Genomic DNA, 27,988 nt, shown 5'->3' with positions numbered 1-27,988 from the left:
ATGAATCGACCATCAGTTTTTGAGTGGCATAAGAGATTCAAGGAAAGTAGGGAATCTGTTAGGGATGATAAGAGCTGGGAAAAAAGTAAGGATGTTAGAAAATCAGAGTTGATTGGCCAAATAAAGAATTCCATGGATAAGTACCGTTGTGTGTCTATAGAGAAAATAAGTGCACAGTTTGATGTCAGTGTGGAAACTGTACACACTGTTATTCACAAGGAACTAAAGATGCGGAAGATTTGTGTGAAGTTTGTCTCAAAGGTGCTCAGAGAAGATCAGACTATTTGGCCAAGATGTGAATCAAGACAGTTCCTCACCCCCCCCCCATACTCCAGACCTTGCTCCATGTGACTTTTGGTTATTCCCTAAGCTCAAGGAAAACCTTAGAGGTTGCCATTATGAGACAATTGAGGAAATGAAAGACGCTTTGACGAGGATGATTGATACGCTCACTCAAGAGGACTGTCATGTCGCTTTCTAGAAGTTGTTGTGCATTGCAGCCGAAGGAGATTACTTCAAAAGGGACTAGAATTTCATGTGTGTACTATTAATAAAAGTGTGCATACAAAAAAAAGCTGGAAACTTATAAAAGGCACCTTGTATATATGCATACATATGTGTGTATATATATGTATATATATATGCATACTATATATATATATATATATATATATATAGTATGCATATATACATATGTATATATGCATACATATGTGTATATATATATATATATATATATATATATATAGTATGCATATATACATATGTATATATATAAACATATGTATGCATATATAGCCTTGGCCAAAATTATGGAGCATCAATGAAAAATAGGAATGATTCAAACTTATATATTTAAACGTTAAGAACAGTGAAGAAAACATTAATAGATCTATTTTAACAGCAATCAATATTTGAAATGTCCTACTTTTGCCTTCATAACAGCTTTTATTCGTTTTTGCATTTTATTGACTAAATTGTTGCAGGTAGTATGATCTATTTCCTGCCACTCTTCATGAAGTTTAGCCTCTAATTCTTTTTTGAAGAATATTTGTGCATTTTCACTCTTTTCCCTAGATGGGACCACAAAGTTTCAATGGGATTTAGATCTGGGATTGAGGGGGCTCCTTCATCACTGTAATCCCTTTTTTATTCTCAAATCAACGCATTGGAAATTTTGACGTATGGCATGGAGCGTTGTCTTGTTTAAAGATTACATCACTTGGAATTTTATTATTAAATATTTTAGTCAAAGAGGTTTGGTAAACCTGGTGCAGTATGTTAGTATTAATTGTAGAGTTCATTTTGCCCTCACATGTGTACAACATTCCAGTGCCTAAAAGAAGCCATGCAGCCCAAACCATTATGCTTCCTCATCTAAATTTGACAGTTGGAACCACACAATCAGCTTGAAATGCCTTACTTTCCCTACAGCAAACTTAAACTGCTCCAGCGGCGCCAAAATCTGATGAAAAAAAAAATTGTTTCGATTTTTTAATAAATGTTATGCAATAGAGTCCAAAACTAAGGGAAAACATTTTAAAACCTAATATTTGTTAGAAATGACAACTGTGAAAAGCTGAAATTTTGACAACTGGTAGTCGTTATCATCCATCTTAAGATATTAAAATCTGAATCATTTGCGAAGGATAGAAAAAGAATTATAATAATAATTTATTTATTTTCAAAATAGGAACGTCCAAAAGTAAGGGATAAAATTGAATAAAACAATGTAAGCAGTATGCTATATTCAAATTTTTTGATTTCCTCTAAAGAATAAGTCTTACTTAGTCATTTGCAAATGTTGAATCAGCCAGCACCATGGTGAAATGCCAAAAACTTGATTACTCTGTGAGACAAGCTATTGTGAAGCTACACAAGGAAAAGCACACTATTAGAGACATTTCAGAGAAAGTTAAACGTTCCAAGAGTGTTGTACCTATTTACAATGCCTCCCCACGGGACAGAGGTAGACACCAGGGTCGTTTTTTAACGTGGAGAAAAGGTTTTGTAGGCAGGGTTGTTAAATCCTACAATGATATTGGCAACATAGTTAGTGCTTTTAAAACCGGCAGACCCCGCAAAACTTTGGCAAGAGAAGATCGAATAATGTAACGTATGTCATTAAAGGACCGTTTTAAGTCTTGCACAGAAATTAAAAGGGTTATGAATAGTACCTCATGTGTTAATGTGTCAAGACAGACTTTTTTTTAGACGATTGCAAGAAATAGGGCTGTTTAATCGAACCCCAGGGAAGAAACCACTTGTTAGTTCGAAGAATAATAAGAAGAGATTAGTGTTTGCAAACAGATAAGTAATTTGGACATATGAAAATTGGGTAAAAGTATTTTTTAGTGATGAAAGCAAGTTTAATTTATTAATTATTATTATAAAGCAAGATTTCGAAATTATGGATTGACCACTGCAAAGTCCTGACTTAAATCTAATAGAAAATCTTTGGATGAACTTATGAATGAAAGTTATGGAAAGAAACCCGACTAACAGAAGATTTGTGGGTGAAGCTTCAAGAAGAATGGTCTAAAATTAGCATCGAGGATTGTCAAGAACTGATTCGTTTCTGTAGTCGAAGATGTGCAGCTGTTATTGGGAGCAAGAGCTCATTTCTGTATAGTCCTTTTTTACGGTGGCGTCATTTCGCATTCGCATATTGATTGTACATGTATTTTTATTGTTTTTTTAGCTGTTTACATTATTTTTCTCGATTTTGGTCCCTTACTTTTGGACGTTGCTATTTTGAAAATAAATGAATCATTGTTATAATTCTTTTTCTATCCTTTGCAAATGATTCAAATTTTAGTATGTTATTATGGATGATAACGACTACCAGTTGTCAAAATTTCAGCTTTTCACAGTTGTTATTTCTAACAAATATTAGGTTTTAAAATTCTGTCCCTTAATTTTTGGACGCTACTGTATGTCGTAGTTTGCTTGAAGCATTGTTAAACGGATAAACAGTGTTTATGAAAGCTTACAACGCAGGAAGGTACAGGATGTAAAAATTTCAATTGACAACCTAGAGAGTAGATATATCTTTCTCCAGAATTATAGAGAGAGGTAGAGAGGTAGAATTTTCAATAAAATATGTTACACTTTTTGCACTGAGCAACGCCAGGTAGCCCTGCTGATCTAAAACAATGGGAACTAACGATAGCTTAGTAGTTAACAACACGGACTGAGAGCTGGTATTTCAAGTTCGAATCCAATCTGTTCCATAGAAGCCCTTTCAAAATATTTACAGCAAATACTTGTCCAGTTACAACAGCTTCCTTTATTCTCGATCTGTGCCTAAAACTAAATGAAAATGAAAATTCCACGAACAAAGGTTCTCTCCTAGAACGGTTCGTCTGTGGATTACACTAGTGTGGGGTTGCTTCTCAGCCGCCTATAACATCATAACATCACCAAGAATCGAAACCAAAGTGTCTAGCTTACGATTTGCTTTTTCTTTTGACGTTAATGCCTGAGCTATGAAGACATGTTTGCTGCAATGCTAAAAATTAAGTGAGTGAAAGTTATGGAAAGAAACCCGACTAACACAGAAGATTTGTGGGTGAAGCTTCAAGAAAAATAGTCTAAAATTAGCATCGAGGATTGTCAAGAACTGATTCGTTCTTGTAATCGAAGATGTGCAGCTGTTATTGAGAACAAGAGCTCATTTACGAAATATTGATTGTACATGAATTTTTATTGTTTTTTGGCTGTTTACATTGTTTTTCTTAATTTTGTCCCTTACTTTTGGACGTTCCTATTTTGAAAATAAATAAATAATTATAATTCTTTTTTTATCCTTTGTAAATGATTAAAATTTTAGTATGTTATTATGGATGATAATGACTACCAGTTGTCAAAATTTCTTACTGTAAGTGTTCAACAGTTCCACTCCTTAGTTGTTGTTACCTGCAGATACACTCTGATCCAGTGCGCTAGCTAGATCTATGCTATGGTTTACATTGATTTTGTTCTGAGTATGGGACTGAACTGCATCCGGGGATGCTGAACAATCGTTACTCATAATGCAAATACATCATGAGAATAAATAAATTACTCAAATAATTCATTGTTCGTGAATAATAAATTTCTGCTTCATCATCTACTAGGCAAGATGAAAGATGGATTCGAAATTATAAGTATTAGGTCGATGGAAGAAAAATTAATTTATCAACTATTGTGATTTGGACACTTTTTACTATTGTGACAACATACTGAAAAAATGGTCAAAAAACAAATATATAATAACAAAATGTTACCAAAGGCAAGATAAGTTACTCTTCTACCTACCTGGATAACTTTTTGGTGTTTTAACTAATTTTGAAGAGTATTAAGTTTGAAATGTCAAGCGCTTTAATAAAACTGACATCATCATTGCTGACATGAGTCTGTCAGTTTTGGAGTCTTGAGAATTGCTTAAAACTTGAAACTAAAACAAAATAATCATAGAAATCCACTCAATAAATATGTTAGAATAATAGAAAAGAAACCGGAATAAAATTAGTATTCTTCTTTTGCGTCACACTGAGTTACATTACTCTTAGGTCCGTAATGACCGGAAGTGATAGTACCTGTTGTAATCCCACTTATCTGTTAACTATAATCGATCGGTTATTATTTATATATACATACAAAACAATTAATCCATAAATCATTTGTATACAAAAGATATGCGCAGTTTAGAACGAAGGTTCTGTTTGTAAAAGAAAACATGTTTATATATCAAGAATACGTACCATACACCGGTGTTGAAGTCAGGGTCATGTGGATATGTGTGTGTGTGTGTGTGTGTGTGTGTGTGTGTGTGTGTGTGCGCGTGCGTGCGTGCGTGTGTGTGTGTGTGTGTGCGCGCGCGTGTGTGTTATAGTAAGTCCACGTGTATGCATTTATAGTAGGCATGTTGAGTCCATAGTTTTTCTCGTCAAAACTCAGAGCAAGAAAGCCAGAGAGTGGGGTTGGAGTTGGAAGAAGTGCTGTGAAAGGGGCCAGCTTGCTTTGATCTCTTGCCCGGAAAAGTGAAAGTAAACCGTGTATTAATCCTTTTTATCAACTTCTATCATGTGCTCAGCTCGACTGAGAAATGACCTCTTATTGGTAAAGCCAGAAAGGAAGTTGAATGCTTGCACCAATTAGCACCGAGCTTAAAAACCAAGCACAGACTCCAAATCGTAAACTAAAAGCTGTCGCTGCTGCTACCATTGTGATCGTCTGTGATGTATCCTTTCCATCAGAGAGTCTTCTTCATTAGAAGATCTACCATAGATAATATTGTTTCATATTCAAGTATTTGCTCATTGGTTAACTCGTCCTGCTAAACTATATTTAAATAACACAAACTAACAACCTAGATGTGCCAAGTTCGAATCCAGTTTGTTATACGGAAAGACTTTCACTTAGGATATTGGCAACTTTCACGTGGTTCCTTTTGTAAGTGTAACAGAACGTGGACATGCATATGGCAGCTGCATGCAAATGATCGTGCCGTATGCAATGTGATGTCAAGGCAAGAAAGAAGGAAAAAGATTATAAAAAAAACTTGTGCACAGACCGAGGATGATGTTAGAGAGAGGACAGAGATAGATGTGTTAAACACATGAGCCGAGGGCAAAAGGTTTGAACAAGATATAGAGCGTTATTCTGGAAAGTACCTGTAAATAAATGTCTGTTGTTTCAATGGTAAAAAGTGAGCCAAGTTATTCTTTGTCTCGGTTTCCTTGCAGAGCTGTCTACATGTTAACAAGTGGGTAACGGTACATAAGTACTTGATGTCTTTCTAGATAGAATTATAACTAGAAAGATGTTGGGGAAATCAATGCCAACAATAGAATTGTAATCGCAAAGCCATTCCAACAAATAATCGGAGTTGGCAGAAGTGCTGTGAAAGGGATCAGCTTGTTTTGATCTCTTGCCTGGAAAAGCAAATGATTGAAATTAGTAACTCTTTTTCTTTCTCTGGATCGTTTTGATACACTTTCTTCATCACTATCTAAAGCAAGTAAGTTTTAACATGAAAGTGTTAACTCAGATCGTTTTCAATCAATGAAAATCGTTTCAAACTTCAAAAGTAACAAATCTATGTTAACATAACAGGACAATGCAAACTTAGAAACTGCTATAAAATAGTGGCTTGGTGATCTGAAATCAGTGTTTTCTGGGTATAATTGCGATGCGCCTCAATTTTCTACATCAACAATGCCTCATGCTGAAATTCCTTTAAGCCTAATGTTATATCTCTAGTAAACTCAGCCACCCAGAAGATAAACACAAACAGATACAGACAGCGGAACTTTAAAACAAACTTTCTGGCGCTTTTGTCTACTTTTTATTCAAACTTCTCAACAAACTTTGATCTTTCAAAGTATATTTTATATCTCTTTAAAATTGCACATATATAAATATATTTTGTTCATTATTTCATGTTTTTTCGCTTTCATCCACAAAATCCGGTTGTGCAGTTAGCACTTGCTAACTGGTGACCCATTCATAACATACATGTTTTTTTTTTATTCATCTTTTTATTTGGCATATCAAATTTTTTTTTATTATTACATTTTCACCCCAAACAAGGCACATTGTCACTTTGGTGTAGGGGGCTACTATCAGGGGCAACAAGTACTGGGGTACTATGTAGGGATTTGGGCAGCAAGATGTCAGTTCACGTTGCACTTGAACTTCTGCCCGTCAGTACAGTTGGGGAAGCAGGGACCTGGAATGGAATTCCAAAGTCTAACGGTTCTGGGGAAGAAACTACTGGAGTAGAAAGATCTTTTACATCTAGGTATCTCTACAGTGTGAGAATGGGATTTAGCAGCCTATCGGGTTTGTCGAGGGTGTTCACGTCGTGGGGGCACAAGTGCTTGCAGTTCATCAGAGCATTCACCATTAAAATACTTGTAGAACAGGCAGAGGGATGCAACATTTCGTCGATGGGACAGAGGCTGAAGCTTAGATGCCAGTTCAGGGCCTATCAGATTTGCGACTCTCTTTTGAATCTTGTCTAGGAGCGAGAGACTAGCAGCAGATGCACCAGCCCAAATATGACAGCAATATTCCATACATGGGCGAATGGTGGCCTTATAGAGGTACAGGATACTTTCGGGTGTTAGTAGTTTTTTAGCACGGTAAAGAGAGCCCACCTTCCTTGCAGCGGCCCTGGCAATGCCTTCAATGTAATTGTTTCAACTCATGTTTCCTGTGAACGTTAGGCTAAGGAGGTTGAAAGATGTACTCTCAGATAAAGAGTCGTTGGCCATTGCTATAGGTGGTAGAGAAGGTTTCTTGTATTTATTGAATGAAAGTAGTTTAGCCTTGGTGGCATTGAACGTGACCATCCATTTTTGTCCTCATTCCACTACAGATTGGAGGTCATCCTCTAGTGTTTCTGCCATTTCTTTAGATATGTGTTCATTTGTTTTCCTGTCATACCTGTTATAGAGTGTGGTGTCATCAGCATATATACCCATCTCAGAGGCAATTTTGTCAGGGAGGTCATTTATGAATATCAGGAACAATAGAGGTCCAAGGATAGACCCCTGCGGCACTCCCGCATTTATATCATATTGTTTAAATGTACGACCGTCGAGGACAACCTGGATTTTTCTCTTATCTAAGAAGGATTTAATTATGTTAAGTATTCTACCAGTGATACTGTATGATCTAATTTTCCTGAGGAGACCCTCATGCCATACCCTGTCAAAAGCCTTAGATATATCTAGAGCTACCGCTCTGCCCTCCCCCGCTTTGTCCAGTGAATGGTGTATACATTCAGAGATTACAGTTAGGATGTCTGCTGTGGAACGGGCTTATCTAAATCCATATTGTTGGTCAGTCAGAAGTTTAGCATCTGTAAGGTGCCGGACTAGAGCATGGTTAATTAAGGTCTCAAATATTTTGGCAAAAAGTAGGAGGAGGCTAATGGGGCGATAATTTACTGGGTCAGTTCTTTCGCCAGAATTCTTGAATACTGGTACCACGGAAGCAGTTTTCCAACAGCCTGGAAAGCAAGATTCATTAAGGCATTTGTTGTAGAGTTTGGAGAGAACTGGAGCAACTTCGGCTGAGCACTTTTTTAATAGCACAGCTGGGATGAGATTGGGTCCACATGCTTTTGCAGTGTCAAGGTTTTTTATGATAGCATGCACCTGAGCAGGGGTGATTTCCAGATCGTCTAGCGTTGCGTCTGTCTGCATAGGAAATTCAGGTAGGGGATGGTTGGGAGGGTCCAGTGTGGAGTTTGAGGCAAACCGACTGGCAAGCATTTTAGCCTTCTCAGTTGCTGAGCAAACAACCTCGTGATTGTTGGTTAGTGGGGGAATTGTTGATTGCCCATTATTTACTACACTGTTGTAGATTTTCCAGAAGTCACAAGTTTTTGTGCTTCGATGCGTGTTTTAGTGGTTTCTGTAAATTCTATCTTAGTTGTCTCTATTTCTTTCTTAACGTTACTTCTAGCTTCTATGTACTTCTGTCTGTTTGAACTGGAATTATGTCGGTTAAATCTGTGGTATGCATGCTGCCTTTGAGCAATGGCAATTGCACAAGTCAAAGTAAAGCATTGGGGAGAGTGGGGCTTGCTATAAAATTTCCGCATGGGAACATGCGCTTTCATTGCAGTTTTGAACCATTCAGTGGTCTCATTTGCGCACTGTTCAGCAGGAAAAGAAAAAATATTTCCCCATGGGGCATCTCTCATAAGATCTCTGATGGCTTCCCAGTCAGCCTTTTTATAATATCTCGTTGTTTTGAGCACTGGCTCTTCAGTTTTGGCTCTAGAGTTTAGGGCGATTTCAACCATTATCACTGCATGATCAGCGTTCCCAAGTGGGCTGTCAGCATCCATTATACAATCATTGGGAACTGTGGTCAAAAACAGATCTAGAAGTGATGCATTTTGTTCATCCTGGTCAGGGAAACGGGTTGGAAACGTAACAATTTGTGACAGGGAGTGAGATATAGAGAAGTTACGAGTTGTGCTGCCTGCTGCATCTGTGTAAGTAAAGAATCCAAGCCAGTTTTTGTGGTGGACATTAAAGTCACCAAATACATGTACTTGTGCGCTAGTGTTGAGGGAGAGTGCTGTGTCTATGCTGTCAGAGACTTTGTTTATTATGGTGCAGTCCTGGGTCGAGGGAGAGTGGTAGAGAAAGTAAAAGTAGCTAATGTTGTGTTGCAAGTTTAGTCTAAAGCACATAAAGGCTTGATCATCCGATTCTAGGTTTGCTTCTCTAGTCAAGGGAAGGGTATTATGAATGTAAACTCCAAGTCCGTGCATGTGTCTGTCAGAGTCCTTACGGCAGAGTGGGAGATATCCAGGCATGTTGAAGTAGTTAGAGGGGATGGAGGAGTGTAGGTTAGTCTCATTTAGTGCTTAGATATCCGGTGTATTTGTTAGGAGAAATGCTTCAACATCAGCTAGATTAGTTCTAAGCCCACGAATATTTGTGAATGCAAGCCTCAAGGGAGGAGGCAAGTTGGATTTGTTTGACTCTAAGCCTGGTTTAAGCTTATTTTTAGATTGTACTGTCATCATGTTTTTTAAAGAGTTTCAGTTTAGGTAAGGGGGGGGCTGAACAAGAGGTTATGCAGAGCATCAGACATGCATCACAAGTAGACCATCAGCTGACCTTTCTTCAATTAGGATTGTGGTCTCAGGAAAGCCCACCGGGGATGAGTGCAGGTCCCTTTCCATGCACAACAGGGCAGTACAAACATCCCGATATTTTACAACTGTTGATGGAGCAGCCACTCTAAGCGCTACCAAAGAGTTAGGGCACCTGTACTACCAGCCAGAAGGGGCACTAGCAAATCATTGTATTTATACGAAATGAATGAATAAATGAATATTAATAATGAAATGACACATCATGTAGCTATGGCATCATTGTGTTGGCGCTTATGTCAACAGATACTTCGAACTCAGGGAGATAACCAGCATAGACATAGCAAAAAATAAGCATATTTTCCAAAGTATAATTTGGGACGCTTATTAATTAACGTACGCAAAACAAAAAAGTAAACAACCTGTTACAATGAAGCGATAGTAATTAATCAACAACAAAAATTAAATAAAATTGTTAACGAAAATAAAAAAATTTTAAAATAAGAAATTTGCTTTCTTTATTTTCGTTAATCAGTCAACATCAGGATGATTAAATCTTTTTTGAAGGAGATTTTGAAGTATTTAAACTGTCAATTTCTGGCAATGGTTAAAGTTTAATTTTTTTTTTTTTTTTTTACTATTCTGTAGTTGCACCTAGCAAACATTCTTTCATTGTCCTTCTAATTATTTCAGGGTCCAAAATTATACCTTGGAAAATAGGCTCATTTTTGCTATGTCTATGCTGGTTATCTCCCTTAGATCGGATTATCTGTTGACATAAATGCCATTGTGTCTTGGTGCATCCGGGCGTTGATTGCAATATGTTGCTCGTCCTGTGCAGTTCTAGAAGGTCATCAATTCCAGGCTTTGCCTTCCTTTTTTGTGAAGGGGTTCCTCTACTCGGGATGCCCAGGGATATTTTTGCAGGTCAGAGTGCTCCTCCTTGAAGGCGCTCCTCCTTCAATACCACTTTCCGACATTTGTGTCACATGTATCTGCTGTGGGAGGGACATAAATACCACGATGTAGCTGTGATGCTTTTTTACTTTAGTACGATATATATTCCATGTTTCCACTCCATACGAATGAAGTGAAACGTATGACCTATATTATTCATACGGCTATTCTCATCTTGAATGTTATTCTGACAAAGTTTCATCCGATTTAACCAACCTTTGACCTTCTTCAGGCATGTCTTGTTGAACTCGAGAATCTTTATATCAAACTCGGGAATCTTTATATCAAATTCGGGAATTTATATAGAATTTCAAACTGAACCTTTTATTTAATCTGTTGTCGTTCTATCAACCATGGATGGGTGGAAATCCTAAGTAATCCTTATTATATTCTTATCCCCTCCCCTCACCACTAAGGTTTGGTGCCACTAGATCAGCCTGTCTGAAGTTTATCGGCTTCCTGACTTTAAATGCACCGCACATTGATGTTATTGTTTTTTCCTTTCCCTCAAACAAAAACAATTTTTCTCTACAAAACAACCAAACCAAACCAAACACCATGAATAAATATTTGAAGATATAAAAAACTTGAAGCATAAAAACTTTTTCCAAAATGATTGAACCTGAAAAGGGTTGATATGCCGTGAAGCGAAACAACCAAACTAAGCACTTTGAATATGAAGCATAAAACCTGTTTTTACAAAAGCATAAGATTCAACATTCAATTATTCGAAAGGGGTTGATATGTTTTTTTTTTTAAATTCCATTTTCACCCCAAACAAGGCACAGTGCTACTTTGATGTAGGGGCTACTATTGGGGACATAAGTTGTAGGGATACTATGTAGGGGGTTGAGCAGCAAGATGTCTGTTCACATTACACTTGAACTTCTGCATGTCAGTACAGTTGGGAAAGCAGGAACACGGAAGGGAGTTTGAGAGTTTAGCAGTTCTGGTGAAGAAACTATTAAAGTAGAAGGCTTTCTTACATCTAGGGATCTTTACTGTGTAGGGGTGGGATTTTGTTACGTGTCGGGTTTGTCGGGGATATTTCCGTCGAGGGGGTACAAGGGCTTGTAGTTCGTCAGAGCATCTACCATGAAAATACTTGTAGAACAGGCAGAGGGGTGCAAAATTTCGTTCATGGGACAGAGGTTGAAGCTTGGATGACAGTTCAGGACCTCTCAGGTTGGCGACTCCCTTTCGAACCCTGTCCAGGAGTGAGAGACTAGTATCACATGCACTACTAGCCCAAATGTGAAAACAATACTCCATACATGGGCGAATGGTGGATTTGTAGAGGTATGGGATACTTTCAGGTGTAAGTAACTTTCTAGCATGGTTTATAAAATAAAATAAACAAACTAAACTCCTACAGAGGATTTAACCTTTAACCTCCCCAAAACTGTCACTTATAACTGATTATACTTAGCACTTTTATCCATTGTGCCATAGTCCATATGGAAAACTGCCCTATAGAATTTGCACTTCACTCAGACGGTAACATTTCAGTTTATCTAGTTTCTCTTAAAGTCCTCCATAAAATATGTTTGCTTTAACCATACTTAACAGGAATTGTAACATGGCCACTACTTTTCAAATGTGTCATTAAATTCCAACCCTCTTTGTCCCACACGCTGTCTGGTACTGCTGAAAAAGAAAAAAAAAAAAAGGAAAAGAACAAAAATCCGACTCTGCACATTTCGTTATATTTTCAAAGTTTTTTTTGCACACATGTGCTTTTTAGAAGTCTCTATCTCCTCGCCATTTCACACAGACCCAGCCAGTGTTTTCTTGCCTTCAACTCACACGTCAATCTTGCCCAAAAAGCAACTTGCTTCTCTCCTCGACCACAAGGTGTATTTTTTCTTTCCTTTTCTTGTGATCCAAGCTTGCACACACTTGCTAATTTACATATATCCTTTAATGGCTGCTGCTGCTAATATTTTCGTTAGCCAGCTATCCTTCGGCTGTTGCTGATGATTTTCTCACACATGCCGCTATGTGTTCTGTTAAAGAATTCTTTTTTCAAACTAGTGCTTTCTGAGCTCTCATCTGCATTAAATTCTTACATTGTGTCTATTTGCTTGTATTTTCAGGAGATCAGGGTTAAACAACAGGTCGATTTATTATGTGGGGGAAATCCAGCTCCCCAAAAAGGGGTACTCTGAATTGGGACAAAAATAAAAATTGCTTCAGTCCATAAAAATCTCTCTTTTGCCGATTAACTAGAGAACATATGTAATGTTTTCATCAATGAGCAATAAAAAAAATGTTTTATTACATATGTGTTGGTAGGTTATGTCTGTATGTGTGTGTATGTTTCTCTGTGTATGTCTGTGTGTGTGTGTGTTTTTATATATGTGTGTGTGTGAGTGCGTGTGTATATATATCTATGCGTGTGTGTGGGGTGGGAGTTTTGAATGAATAATTGTGTGTGTGTTTGTGCGTACGTGCGTGTGTTCATGAAATAGTATGAACATGTATGAACGCATTGGTAAAAATGAAAAGATATGCCAAAAAGCCTATAAGAACTAATTTAACATTTCAGGTTTAGTTTCTTTAGAGAAAAAAAAAAAAAAAAAAAATCTCAAGATTGTTGCCTTCCGAGGTTTTGAATGCTTCCGACTTTTAGTATACACTGCACAGTAACCATTTTTAACCATTTGGTAGTGTTCTTACATTAATAGACTCCTAATCTCTCACTTCTTTATTATATTTAAAAATTCTGAATATTGTAGGGTTGAAATTAAAGTGAAATGTTCACATACCTGAGACGAGCTTTGGAAACGAAACATGGAGCCTAGCTGTTTGTTGATTGTGAGATTGATCAGTTTGACAAGCACTATTTATACAGAAATATGAAAGAACTTTCTACTGAAAGTAAGTAAGTTCCATGAGGGGTAAGAATTGTAGGATTAATGAATAAAATTTTTGACCATGAGTAACAGTACAAAGAAAGTGTTTATATGTTCTTTTCATTCTCTTCATTGTTGCTGTTTGCTGTTGTCGACATTTAATGAGGGGGCGCTTTGTTTAATGGTTCTTGACTATCCTGTCTGTTAAACTAAGATTAATAAAACTTCTCGTGCAGGAAAGACATAAGTAAACATTCACTGAATTTCTTCAAGGTTTTATTGAAGAGAATAGATTTAGAAGAGAGAGAGAGAGAGAGAGAGAGAGAGAGAGAGAGAGAGAGAGATTAAATAACTAAATAATTGTTTACTTCTTAACTTCCTAACTTCAGAAATAAGCGATGCAAACAACAGAGACATCAATGGATTTTTCTATTTAGATTATTTCTACATTATTGGACGTTAGTTTTCTCTTACTTGAAGACGTGACGTCATTCGTCATATCCTTATATAGTTTGACTCCTGTTTTATCTACTGCATTTGGCCCTTAGCATCCCCCCCCCGCTTCAACTTCACATCACCCATTGTTGGGTACAATTCTGTTTGCAGATTAAGGTTTACCTTAACATGCACCTAAGGTGACCCTTGTCAAAATTCACACTAGCTAACTTAATCGTCACTCATGTAGGGTTCCTACTATATAACACATATAATAAACTTGGGTCAAAGCTGGTAAAAATGCAATCAATTTTTGTGTCAAACATGTGAATTATGTTTTGTTTTTGTCTTAATTTTCGTGAACGCAAATAAATTCGGTTATCAGTGTCACTTCATTTTTCTCAATCTTATCTTTTTTTTCATGTTTTTTTGTTGATACTTTTGTAAACGCATAAAAAATTTTAAAAAAATACACAAGAAAAACATATAAATCAATAGTGAGACTACATACTTCCACTTGAAAACGTAAAGATAGGTCAAAGTCTTCTTCGGTGTTTACTTCTCCATAGTGTATTAAGTAATCCCAAAGTTATACTATGGAAATGTTAACTCAAAAACAATTTATCTACAGGTCTCAACTTTATGTGTGTGTCTGGGGGAGGGGTCATTTTACTCCTGATGTAATCCTCAAGAGTCAGATACATCCTAAGTTAGAGTACTGGTTCCGCATCTGTGAAGGTACCATCCAGAGAAGTCTTTCTTGCCTTGCTAGAGTGCAAAATCAACGTGCAATCTAGTGACTATGATGTTTTCTTCTATGTACAATCGGTGTGTCACCAAAGAAACTTTCCTAATCAGATTCAATCAGCTCATAAATTTAGGCCCAACAATCAAGCAAATCTTGGCCCTGTCCAACCAATTTAGTAAATCTAGGCCCAATAATCAAGCAAATCTTGGCCCTGTCCAACCAATTTAGTAAATCTAGGCCCAACAATCAAGCAAATCTTGGCCCTGTCCAACCAATTTAGTAAATCTAGGCCCAACAATCAAGCAAATCTTGGCCCTGCCCAACCAATTTAGTAAATCTAGGCCCAATAATCAAGCAAATCTTGGCCCTGTCCAACCAATTTAGTAAATCTAGGCCCAACAATCAAGCAAATCTTGGCCCTGTCCAACCAATTTAGTAAATCTAGGCCCAACAATCAAGCAAATCTTGGCCCTGTCCAACCAATTTAGTAAATCTAGGCCCAACAATCAAGCAAATCTTGGCCCTGCCCAACCAATTTAGTAAATCTAGGCCCAATAATCAAGCAAATCTTGGCCCTGTCCAACCAATTTAGTAAATCTAGGCCCAACAATCAAGCAAATCTTGGCCCTGTCCAACCAATTTAGTAAATCTAGGCCCAACAATCAAACAAATCTTGGCCCTGTCCAACCAATTTAGTAAATCTAGGCCCAACAATCAAGCAAATCTTGGCCCTGTCCAACCAATTTAGTAAATCTAGGCCCAACAATCAAACAAATCTTGGCCCTGCCCAACCAATTTAGTAAATCTAGGCCCAACAATCAAGCAAATCTTGGCCCTGTCCAACCAATTTAGTAAATCTAGGCCCAACAATCAAGCAAATCTTGGCCCTGTCCAACCAATTTAGTAAATCTAGGCCCAATAATCAAGCAAATCTTGGCCCTGTCCAACCAATTTAGTAAATCTAGGCCCAACAATCAAGCAAATCTTGGCCCTGCCCAACCAATTTAGTAAATCTAGGCCCAACAATCAAGCAAATCTTGGCCCTGTCCAACCAATTTAGTAAATCTAGGCCCAATAATCAAGCAAATCTTGGCCCTGTCCAACCAATTTAGTAAATCTAGGCCCAACAATCAAGCAAATCTTGGCCCTGCCCAACCAATTTAGTAAATCTAGGCCCAATAATCAAGCAAATCTTGGCCCTGTCCAACCAATTTAGTAAATCTAGGCCCAACAATCAAGCAAATCTTGGCCCTGCCCAACCAATTTAGTAAATCTAGGCCCAACAATCAAGCAAATCTTGGCCCTGTCCAACCAATTTAGTAAATCTAGGCCCAACAATCAAGCAAATCTTGGCCCTGCCCAACCAATTTAGTAAATCTAGGCCCAATAATCAAGCAAATCTTGGCCCTGTCCAACCAATTTAGTAAATCTAGGCCCAACAATCAAGCAAATCTTGGCCCTGTCCAACCAATTTAGTAAATCTAGGCCCAACAATCAAACAAATCTTGGCCCTGTCCAACCAATTTAGTAAATCTAGGCCCAACAATCAAGCAAATCTTGGCCCTGTCCAACCAATTTAGTAAATCTAGGCCCAACAATCAAACAAATCTTGGCCCTGCCCAACCAATTTAGTAAATCTAGGCCCAACAATCAAGCAAATCTTGGCCCTGTCCAACCAATTTAGTAAATCTAGGCCCAACAATCAAGCAAATCTTGGCCCTGTCCAACCAATTTAGTAAATCTAGGCCCAATAATCAAGCAAATCTTGGCCCTGTCCAACCAATTTAGTAAATCTAGGCCCAACAATCAAGCAAATCTTGGCCCTGCCCAACCAATTTAGTAAATCTAGGCCCAACAATCAAGCAAATCTTGGCCCTGTCCAACCAATTTAGTAAATCTAGGCCCAATAATCAAGCAAATCTTGGCCCTGTCCAACCAATTTAGTAAATCTAGGCCCAACAATCAAGTAAATCTTGGCCCTGCCCAACCAATTTAGTAAATCTAGGCCCAATAATCAAGCAAATCTTGGCCCTGTCCAACCAATTTAGTAAATCTAGGCCCAACAATCAAGCAAATCTTGGCCCTGTCCAACCAATTTAGTAAATCTAGGCCCAACAATCAAGCAAATCTTGGCCCTGTCCAACCAATTTAGTAAATCTAGGCCCAACAATCAAGCAAATCCTGGCCCTGCCCAACCAATTTAGTAAATCTAGGCCCAATAATCAAGCAAATCTTGGCCCTGTCCAACCAATTTAGTAAATCTAGGCCCAATAATCAAGCAAATCTTGGCCCTGTCCAACCAATTTAGTAAATCTAGGCCCAACAATCAAGCAAATCTTGGCCCTGCCCAACCAATTTAGTAAATCTAGGCCCAATAATCAAGCAAATCTTGGCCCTGTCCAACCAATTTAGTAAATCTAGGCCCAACAATCAAGCAAATCTTGGCCCTGTCCAACCAATTTACTAAATCTAGGCCCGACAATCAAGCAAATCTTGGCCCTGTCCAACCAATTTAGTAAATCTAGGCCCAATAATCAAGCAAATCTTGGCCCTGTCCAACCAATTTAGTAAATCTAGGCCCAACAATCAAGCAAATCTTGGCCCTGTCCAACCAATTTAGTAAATCTAGGCCCAACAATCAAGCAAATCTTGGCCCTGTCCAACCAATTTAGTAAATCTAGGCCCAACAATCAAGCAAATCTTGGCCCTGTCCAACCAATTTAGTAAATCTAGGCCCAACAATCAAGCAAATCTTGGCCCTGTCCAACCAATTTAGTAAATCTAGGCCCAACAATCAAGCAAATCTTGGCTCTGCCCAACCAATTTAGTAAATCTAGGCCCAACAATCAAGCCAATCTTGGCCCTGCCCAACTAATTTAGTAAATCTAGGCCCAACAATCAAGCAAATCTTGGCCCTGCCCAACCAATTTAGTAAATCTAGGCCCAACAATCAAGCAAATCTTGGCCCTGCCCAACCAATTTAGTAAATCTAGGCCCAACAATCAAGCAAATCTTGGCCCTGCCCAACCAATTTAGTAAATCTAGGCCCAACAATCAAGCAAATCTTGGCCCTGTCCAACCAATTTAGTAAATCTAGGCCCAACAATCAAGCAAATCTTGGCCCTGTCCAACCAATTTAGTAAATCTAGGCCCAACAATCAAGCAAATCTTGGCCCTGCCCAACCAATTTAGTAAATCTAGGCCCAACAATCAAGCAAATCTTGGCCCTGTCCAACCAATTTAGTAAATCTAGGCCCAACAATCAAGCAAATCTTGGCCCTGTCCAACCAATTTAGTAAATCTAGGCCCAACAATCAAGCAAATCTTGGCCCTGTCCAACCAATTTAGTAAATCTAGGCCCAACAATCAAGCAAATCTTGGCCCTGTCCAACCAATTTAGTAAATCTAGGCCCAACAATCAAGCAAATCTTGGCCCTGTCCAACCAATTTAGTAAATCTAGGCCCAACAATCAAGCAAATCTTGGCCCTGTCCAACCAATTTAGTAAATCTAGGCCCAACAATCAAGCAAATCTTGGCCCTGTCCAACCAATTTAGTAAATCTAGGCCCAACAATCAAGCAAATCTTGGCCCTACCCAACCAATTTAGTAAATCTAGGCCCAACAATCAAGCAAATCTTGGCCCTGTCCAACCAATTTACTAAATCTAGGCCCAACAATCAAGCAAATCTTGGCCCTGTCCAACCAATTTAGTAAATCTAGGCCCAACAATCAAGCAAATCTTGGCCCTGTCCAACCAACTTAGTAAATCTAGGCCCAACAATCAAGCAAATCTTGGCCCTGCCCAACCAATTTAGTAAATCTAGGCCCAACAATCAAGCAAATCTTGGCCCTGTCCAACCAATTTAGTAAATCTAGGCCCAACAATCAAGCAAATCTTGGCCCTGTCCAACCAATTTAGTAAATCTAGGCCCAACAATCAAGCAAATCTTGGCCCTGTCCAACCAATTTAGTAAATCTAGGCCCAACAATCAAGCAAATCTTGGCCCTGCCCAACCAATTTAGTAAATCTAGGCCCAACAATCAAGCAAATCTTGGCCCTGTCCAACCAATTTAGTAAATCTAGGCCCAACAATCAAGCAAATCTTGGCCCTGTCCAACCAATTTAGTAAATCTAGGCCCAACAATCAAGCAAATCTTGGCCCTGTCCAACCAATTTAGTAAATCTAGGCCCAACAATCAAGCAAATCTTGGCCCTGTCCAACCAATTTAGTAAATCTAGGCCCAACAATCAAGCAAATCTTGGCCCTGTCCAACCAATTTAGTAAATCTAGGCCCAACAATCAAGCAAATCTTGGCCCTGTCCAACCAATTTAGTAAATCTAGGCCCAACAATCAAGCAAATCTTGGCCCTGTCCAACCAATTTAGTAAATCTAGGCCCAACAATCAAGCGAATCTTGGCCCTGTCCAACCAATTTAGTAAATCTAGGCCCAACAATCAAGCAAATCTTGGCCCTGTCCAACCAATTTAGTAAATCTAGGCCCAACAATCAAGCAAATCTTGGCCCTGCCCAACCAATTTAGTAAATCTAGGCCCAATAATCAAGCAAATCTTGGCCCTGTCCAACCAATTTAGTAAATCTAGGCCCAACAATCAAGCAAATCTTGGCCCTGTCCAACCAATTTAGTAAATCTAGGCCCAATAATCAAGCAAATCTTGGCCCTGTCCAACCAATTTAGTAAATCTAGGCCCAACAATCAAACAAATCTTGGCCCTGTCCAACCAATTTAGTAAATCTAGGCCCAACAATCAAACAAATCTTGGCCCTGCCCAACCAATTTAGTTAATCTAGGCCCAATAATCAAGCAAATCTTGGCCCTGTCCAACCAATTTAGTAAATCTAGGCCCAACAATCAAGCAAATCTTGGCCCTGCCCAACCAATTTAGTAAATCTAGGCCCAATAATCAAGCAAATCTTGGCCCTGTCCAACCAATTTAGTAAATCTAGGCCCAACAATCAAACAAATCTTGGCCCTGTCCAACCAATTTAGTAAATCTAGGCCTAACAATCAAACAAATCTTGGCCCTGCCCAACCAATTTAGTAAATCTAGGCCCAATAATCAAGCCAGTCTTGGAACAGTCCAACCAACTAGTAAATGTAAGCCCAACAAGCAAGCAAATTTTAGCCTGGTCTTACCAATCTTATCCCAAAATGCTAGTAAATTTAGCATCAGTCTAACGAGCTAGTATATCTAGGTCCAATAATCAAGTAAATCTTGAATTTAGCTAATCTAGTTCCAACAAACAAGTATATCTTGGCCCAGTCCAACAAGTCTAGGCACTACAATCAAATGCATCTCAGTCTGGTTCAAACAAAAATAGTAAATTACGTTTCTGTAATTTTGAGATGACGATTGGTAATTCGTATTATTTGGATTCTCCAAACTATTGTTTTCAGTAGGACCCATGGCGCATTGATTAAAATCAATTGTAAAATGTGATATTCTCCTGAAGGTTGACGGTTCAGTTCCCGAGAGTTTTAGGGATACATACATACATACATGATGATGATTGCAATGTCTTGTCAGACGAGTGCCACTCCCTCAGACATTTAAAATCCATGAGCCCAAATGCCTGAGGGAGTATCTATACAAAGATGATGTTACAGAGTCTTAGCTTTGTACGACAGCTAAGTCTCTCTCTCGGTTCAAAATGTTGAGATCCAGCAACAAGCAAGAGCAAGATAACCAGCAACAAATTAAACTGCAGACCAGCTTAATACGGATACTGGTCTTCTGCTTTATGTTTTTTTTAAATCAGAGATTTGCTTCTCCTAGATAGGTTGCCTTCACCACGGATTACGGGAGCCCTCTCCACCCCAATACACATATACACACACACACACACACACAAATATACACGGTGCTAGTTGGCCGTTGACCCAGAAAAAGAGTTCGGCCTTTGGAAGGTCTTGTTTTTAATCCTTCAGGGAGTCTAGCCGCCCTCCTCACCAAACAAGTCTGGTGGGGGAACCAGTTTAGTCGCCGGTGACCCGACCATGAGGCAGGTAGTACTGGGTTACATGGTACCAGTAGCATATGACATGACTGACACAACATACATACATACATACATACATACATACTATTTAAACAGACAAACGAGATTTATATTGTAGACTAGTCTGGGTGTCCGGTGTAATGTGGGTGTTTGAAGGTGTGTGTTGAGAAAAAAAAAGTTGTAGTAAGCAGGAAGGCTCGAACCCGTACCGTGAAGGAGGAAAGGAACGCGAAAAAAAAAGTGATGTCTTTGCTGTTGCGCCCATTGCCAAACCGGAAGTGGCGAAGGTTTAAATGAAGGCTAGTTAATCGAAAAGAGGGGACGAATTTCGAAAATATCAGCGAAAAAAGCGACCCCTCCCTGTAGAAATGTTGAGAGTGAAGGAATGAATTAATGTTTCAGCCAATTTTTCGATATTTGCCATCTGAAGGGTTGGCTTCAAACCGATACCGATATCGTGAAAATTCGTTGCCTCTGTCGAAAGTTTTAGGCAGACATACATACATGCATACATACATACATACATACATACATACATACATACATACATACATTCATACATACATACATACATACATACATTTAAACAGACAGGTGAGATTTATATTATAGATGATTCTTGCAAAATATACAATTAAGAGGTCATTTCAGTTCCATACTACATTAAGGAAAATTTACTTGACTAAATAGCAATATTAATTAGTTAAATGTTTCTAGTGAGAGAATTGTTTTAAGTGTTCTATTTAAAATTATTATTTAACAAACTTTAAATAACAATTATATTGATAATATATTTAATTTAATTTATTTGGAATTATTATTTCCGACATCAACTTTTTTAAAAACGGGTTTAGAGTTATTTTCCCTTGGAAACATCGAAGCATAAAAAAGTTAAAACAAACTCTTCATTAATAAAATAATTTGGTAATCTCAAGAAGGTTAAAATATTCAAGCAAACAAAAAAAAAACACACTCAAGAATAAACTGAAAAGATTTCATTTGTTGGTTTTTATTATTCTTGAAATGGGTATACAGAATTTTAGACCTTTCCGGCAATTGAAACTTGAGCCACACTTTTAGACCCCCCCCCCCAGCAAAAAAGCAAATTGAAAATTTCCTTTATTTACGATTAAAAAAAAAAGCCAGTTAAAAAGTACCTTTACAAAAAATTAAAAAACAAAACAAAAACAAAACAGACGCAAGTAACGCACGTATTAATATTTATAAGCGTTATTTTTCAATGGGCAAAATAGTTTGCAAAATATCTTTTCCTTTCATTCGAATTTCAGGTTCGGGCCTACTTCCGTTGTTAATGTTTATTTATTTATTTTATTTCGCGGTCGCTCGGGCACTCGCTGCTATTTTTATTGAAACCAAAGTTGTTTTTATTTATTTATTTATTTATTTGGAGGGAACTTTCCAGCGCACGGGAAACAAAAGTACTGAATATCCGGGGAATAGTTTTTTCTCTTTGTATCCCTTCTGCCGAAATACCTGGTGGCGAGGATATCACGTACTTCTTTTTTTGGGGGGACGATTACATTTACATGTTTTTATCCGTTCCTTTATTTTTAAAATTGTTGTGGAGGTATCAATGTTACCCATTGATGAAAGTGATTAATATTCTTAGTATAGCAGGTGTGTTCCAAACAGAACTTCATGTCGACCCGGGCAACATCGGCTACCCATGGTGGTATATATATATATATATATATATATATATATATATATATATATATATATATATATATATATATATAATGTTTTTTTCCCAAAATAAAGAATGACAACCCAACAGCAAGCAAAAAAGAAGTGTAGGCAGTATAGTGTGAAATATCTGGAATATGGATTTGTATTGGCACCACAGAACCAACAGCAACCAATGTGTCTGCTGTGTGAGAAAGTGTTTTCAAATGAAACCATGAAAACTTCGAGATTTTTGGAACATTTGACAGAAATACACTTTGATGAAGCAGACAAAAATGTAGCATATTTTCAATCACTTCGAGAAAAGTTCCAGAAACGGAACCTATTGGAAATGTGTTTTCTAGCACTTCACAACAATCCCATTACGGTTTGTGTGCTTCATACAACATATATTTGCTGATTGCTAGATTTGGCAAGCCTCATACGATTGCGGAGGAACTTATTCTGCCTGCAGTAGGAAAGGTTCTGCATGCAGTTGTACATAAGTCACCTGACCAAATTATAAAAGCCATACCTTTCTGATAACTTGGTTCAAGGAATAGATGAAATGGCTGAAAACACTGAAGAAGCATTGTGCAACATTCTTGCTACAAGAGAATTTAGCTTGCAGTTAGATGAGTCCATTCTACGGGGAAATAAATCTTTGCTTCTCGCGCATGTTCGTTTTATCAAAGATGAGAAGTTGGTTCAAGAACTGTCATTTGCAAGACAGCTTAAAACAGGCACTACAGGAGAGTCAGTATTTCATGTTATTGAGGATTTTTTTCAAAAAGAAAAACATCCCACTTTCTAACATTCTTGCGTGTGCAACAGATGGATCACCATCCATGATAGGTCGTTATCGTTGTTTCATAAGTTTCGTGAAAAAAGCCGAACCTGGTGTGCTTACGGTGCACTGTGTAGTCCACAGGCAGCATCTGGTAGAAAAAAATCTCAGTGGTCGACTTCACAAATCAATGAATATTGTTATCACAGCAGTAAATAAGATCAAGGCGCATCCTCTCAATTCCAGTCTGTTTCGACAGCTTTGCATTGATAATGGTGAAGAGTTTGAACGTTTCTGGCTACACACAGAAGTTAGATGGCTATCAAAAGGAAAAATGCCTGAAACGCTTTTTTTCTTTGTTAGATACAGTTGTAGAATTTTTTCAAGAGTCTGGGCTCTGTGATGATTTACAAAACACCAAGAATGACATTGCTTATTTGCCAGATATATTCACAAAATTCAATGAAGTTAATTTGCAGTTGCAAGGATATGATGTCAAATTTATGAAAGTCAAATTTGCTATTTTCACCTTCCTGTCAAAGTTATTCAAACGAAACTTAAGCCGTCATGAACTTTACAAGTTTCCAAACCTCTGTGAATTGGATAAAAGAAAAGAGCATATCAGATGATGACCTTCAAGTGTATTGTGTTCACCTAGAAGAATTGCAAAGATATATGTCTGAGAGATTTCAGGATCTTTTATTGGTAAAAATACCAGACTAAGTAATGAATCCATTCTTAGATGTCAGCAGTGAGGAAACAGGAGAGGTAGAGGAAGAATTAATTGCAATCCAAAACGACATTGAACTAAGTCCAAAGTTCAAGAAATCATACCAAGACTTTTGGCTACAAAAAAAGATCTCTGACTTCTATCCAGTATAATGGATCAAGGTGAACATATATTTTATTGCTTTTCCAACGTCATATTTGGTAGAAAGGAGCTTCAGTGCAGTTGACTTTCTTATTTCCAAGCACAGGAACAGACTTAGAATTCCAGAAAGTGGAGATCTACGTCTTCTTCTTCGTGAGTTCCAACCCGATGTGGATAAACCAATATACCTACACCAAGTACACCCATCCCATTAGCAGCAATTATGAAATTATGCATTTGGATAATTAAATAAAATTGTTCATTAAATGAAATATTATTTTTGAAAAACATATCTTGTACTTAATGCCGTTGTTTTCAATTTAAAATTTAGGTAGTAAGTTATGAAAATATATTTACGTCAATCCACAGAATTTTCCGCGTTTCATCATCACAAAGACTCGTCAGTCACGGAATTGATGCTACTATGTGTTTTAGAAATTCACCTGATTTTAAGTTTGTTAGCTAACCAATCAGATTCTTTTTTATTTTCGCCCCTGTATTCACTAACCAATGGCCGGGCTTTTATTTAATCTTTCTTCGTTCATGACTCATCCCTCCAAAAATGAACAGAGAGAGAAAGAGAGAGAGAGAGAGAGAGAGAGAGACAGACAGACAGACAGACAGACAGACAGACAGAGTAGTAACAATATGTATGTACGTATGCAGTTATTTCGTTCTGTGTCTAACTTCAGTATTTACTTCCTTTTATTAATCTTTGTTTTTAATATAGGGGAAATTTTAGACAAGAATATTACTTTTCCACGTGTTTATATAACAAAATTAGGTGATAGTCCACAATTTAATCTAAATAAAAGAAAAAAAAAGTACAGAAAATACAGAAAAATCTTTATGATGTGCGTACCCATCATGGAACGAAGATGTCATACTCCGAAAATCACGTGTCGTACATTGATCAAGTATTTTTTTTTTTTTAAACTAAGAGACTTAAATTTTATGAGTAAGCTAAAACGGACTGCCTCGCGTTGTCATGTTGAAAAAAAAAAAAATAAATAAATAAAATAAAATAAAATAAAATAAAAACAAGGGCAGATAACTCCACAATGATTTAAACTTGCGAGGTAGTTTTGTAATGTTAACGATTTCACATTAATCGCTCAAAATTTTTTTAAAATGATTTTCTTTATAAATAAAAATTACATGACTAATTTAATTTTTTTTTACTTTTGGAATGAATATGATATTTTCATTCGTGAAATTTTTTGTTTTTTCTTTCTTTTTTTTTAAATTTTTATTTATGTTGAACTGTGAACTTTGCACTCAGAATTGAAACATCGACTTTCTCACTTTTACTTCCCTACCGTGCAGTTACACTGCGTCTCAAACCATTACGAGAAAAAAAAAAAAAAAAAACACACACACACACACACACACACACACACACACACACACACACACACACACACACACACACACACACACACACACACACACACACACACACACACACACACACACACACACACAATAAACGAATGCTAAAGAAAGAAAGAAAAAAAGAAAGAAAGAAAAAATGACAAGGAAAGTAAGAGAAAGAAACAAAACAGCAACAGCAAACACAGGAGTGTTATTATTGTCTGACGACATTTTCTTAGGATTGATTTTGTTGGTTTGTCGTTAGTGTAGCGAAATCCGATAGCCGAAAAATTGAGTTTTCATTTTAAAAAAGTATATATTGATAACTACTTACATTTCTTTGTCAACGATAAGCAATGCTATCTATTCTTTTGGAATTTTTAATTTCATTTCAAATGCAGTATTTTCAAATAAGTTTTCGTTACAATATCTTTACTTTGTATATCATTTTAAAAATCGTTTTCCGCTCTGTCTAATCGTTTTAGTTGCATTCGTTTTAAAACAATTATGTCTTCTTTTCAGAACGTTGAATACAAGACGGAAAAAAAAAGCAATTTTTTTTTTTTTACATAGGAATCACCACTTATCAAGACCAGGAGGCCACTCGAGGATATGGGTTAATGGGTATACATTAGTCAATGTGATTATAGCGTTGTAAATATAAGTAGTGGAAATTTTGTAAAATGGATTACTTAGGGAGATGGCTCATCAAGAACTTGTTTACATTGGACTTGAAGACAATCAGATTGTAGTCAGCTGGAAAGCAGGCAAAAAGCCGTTGAAACAGCTCGCAATATCCACGAAGCGTTTGCCTCAAGAACCATTACTGAACGCACAGTACGATGGTGGTTTAAGAAATTTCGTGGCGGCAACGAGAGCCTTGAAGATGATAAGCGTATTGGTCGGTCATTGGATTTTGACAACGATCGATCAAAAATTTTAGTTGAAGCCAATCGACGCACGACTGTTTGAGAATGTGCTTCTGTAGTAGATGTAACGTATACGACGATTTCTAACCACTTGAAAGAGATTGGAAAGACAAAAGACTTGGTAAATGGTTTCCTCACGAATTGAACGTTAACCAAATAAAAAACAAACAAACAAACAAACAAAAAAAAACGCCGTTATGAAATGTCATTTTCCCTTCTTTATTTACACAACAAGGACAACTCGTTTTTCAACCGGGTTGTGACTTGCGATGACTTTACGACAATCGGTGATGCTCAGCTCAGTAGTTAGATATCGACGAAGCTCTACGACACTTCCCGAAACTAGAGTTGCACCAAAAGAAGGTCATGTTGACTGTGTGGTGGTCTGCGACCGGTCTCATCCATTACAGCTTTTGAATGCAGGCGAAACCATTACGACAGTGAAGTACTGTCAACAAACGGATGAAATGCATCAGAAACTTCGACAACAACACCCAACAACAGAAAAGGACCAATTCTCTTCCACTACAATGCCCGATTGCGCGTTGCTAAACCGACCCTGCAGAAGTTGAACGAATTGGGCTACGAAACTCTGCCTCATTCGCCGTACTCTCCAGAGTTTCACCTACCGACTACCACTTTTTCAAGCATCTCGACAACTTTCTGCGTGAGAAATACTTAAAAAACCTAAGCGATATCAAAAACGCCTTCAGCGACTTTATCGCCACCAGAACATTGAGTAGCGATACACAGTGCGATGGAAAGAGAAATCTGAGGTCTTGTTACACTTTTTTTTTATCCTTATTGCGACAACTGAGTGGTCGAAGGATCACAAAAGAGACAGAATGGAGGATGAGCACAGTTCAGGGAAAGTTGTCAGAAAAAGATCTAGAAAGTTTGCAAATTGTCCCTCAGCGTCGGGAAAGCGAATGGGTTCGTAAACAATCCGGATTGAATCATAGGCAAGGGAGAACTCATGAAAATCTTCCTTCACTATCTGTCTTGTTTGAGTGAATTCAACGTTGAAATCTCTACAGACGTGAATGTTGGCAGTAGGGATGAGCAAACAGGATATGGTCAATTTTCTCCACAATACTCTCAAAGATACTGACTCTCACATTCTGGGGATGGTATAGGGCAAGTATGAAAATGGTGCCGTAAGTGCTACTTGGAAGCACATGCAGGGTAGTTTGGCGTCTTCTTTGGAGACGTCCCTGCCGCAAGAGAAGCCATCCCTAATGTAGGCGCATATTCCATTTCCGTGGCGATCTTCAGGGTCACGTTTGAAGGTTAAGTTAGAATAACCTTTTATCAAGAAATCATCCAAGGAAACAGGAGCATGCCAGTTTTTCACAGGAACAACAGATCCGGTTTGATCTCCCATAATTGGATTTCAACCTCTGCAAAGTTAACATGTAGATCCCCACATGTTGGAGAAGGAGGCCTGTTAGTAGGGGTTCTGAGTTTAATCTTTTTTAAATTGATTTTTTTTTTTATTCATGGTAAGGTTGGGAAGTTTTGTAAAAAAGGCCAGCAGAATTGTTTAATGAAAGGCACGAAGAGAAATAAAGAAAATAATGTTTTTTTTAACCATTGACGAGGGAAAAACCGTAACATTTCCACTAATATAGCATCGAGAGGCCCTATTAGAAACTGCTACATGGTTCAGACTCCGTTCAACAAATAGCAATACAGCAGCCACAGTACTTTGCACCTG

General features: G+C 37.7%; 1 protein-coding gene across 1 annotated transcript; it reads left to right on the top strand.

Moving 5' to 3' along the window:
• The first annotated feature begins 22,407 nt into the window (after positions 1 to 22,407).
• On the top strand, positions 22,408 to 22,731 carry LOC145286523 (protein FAM200B-like). The gene has a single exon (XM_080135419.1). The coding sequence runs from the start codon at positions 22,408 to 22,410 to the stop codon at positions 22,729 to 22,731; it is 324 nt and encodes a 107-aa protein (XP_079991545.1).
• Positions 22,732 to 27,988: the final 5,257 nt, after the last annotated feature.

Source organism: Euprymna scolopes, chromosome 10, assembly GCF_053919585.1.
Source record: "Euprymna scolopes isolate OS-2025 chromosome 10, ASM5391958v1, whole genome shotgun sequence".
In the NCBI taxonomy this organism is placed as follows: Eukaryota; Metazoa; Mollusca; class Cephalopoda; order Sepiida; family Sepiolidae; genus Euprymna; species Euprymna scolopes.
This window is presented reverse-complemented; position numbering and strand designations above follow the sequence as displayed.

Bases quoted from the DNA above. Each gene is read 5' to 3' on its own strand.
- LOC145286523 (XM_080135419.1), top strand. From the start codon at position 22,408: ATGACAACCCAACAGCAAGCAAAAAAGAAGTGTAGGCAGTATAGTGTG.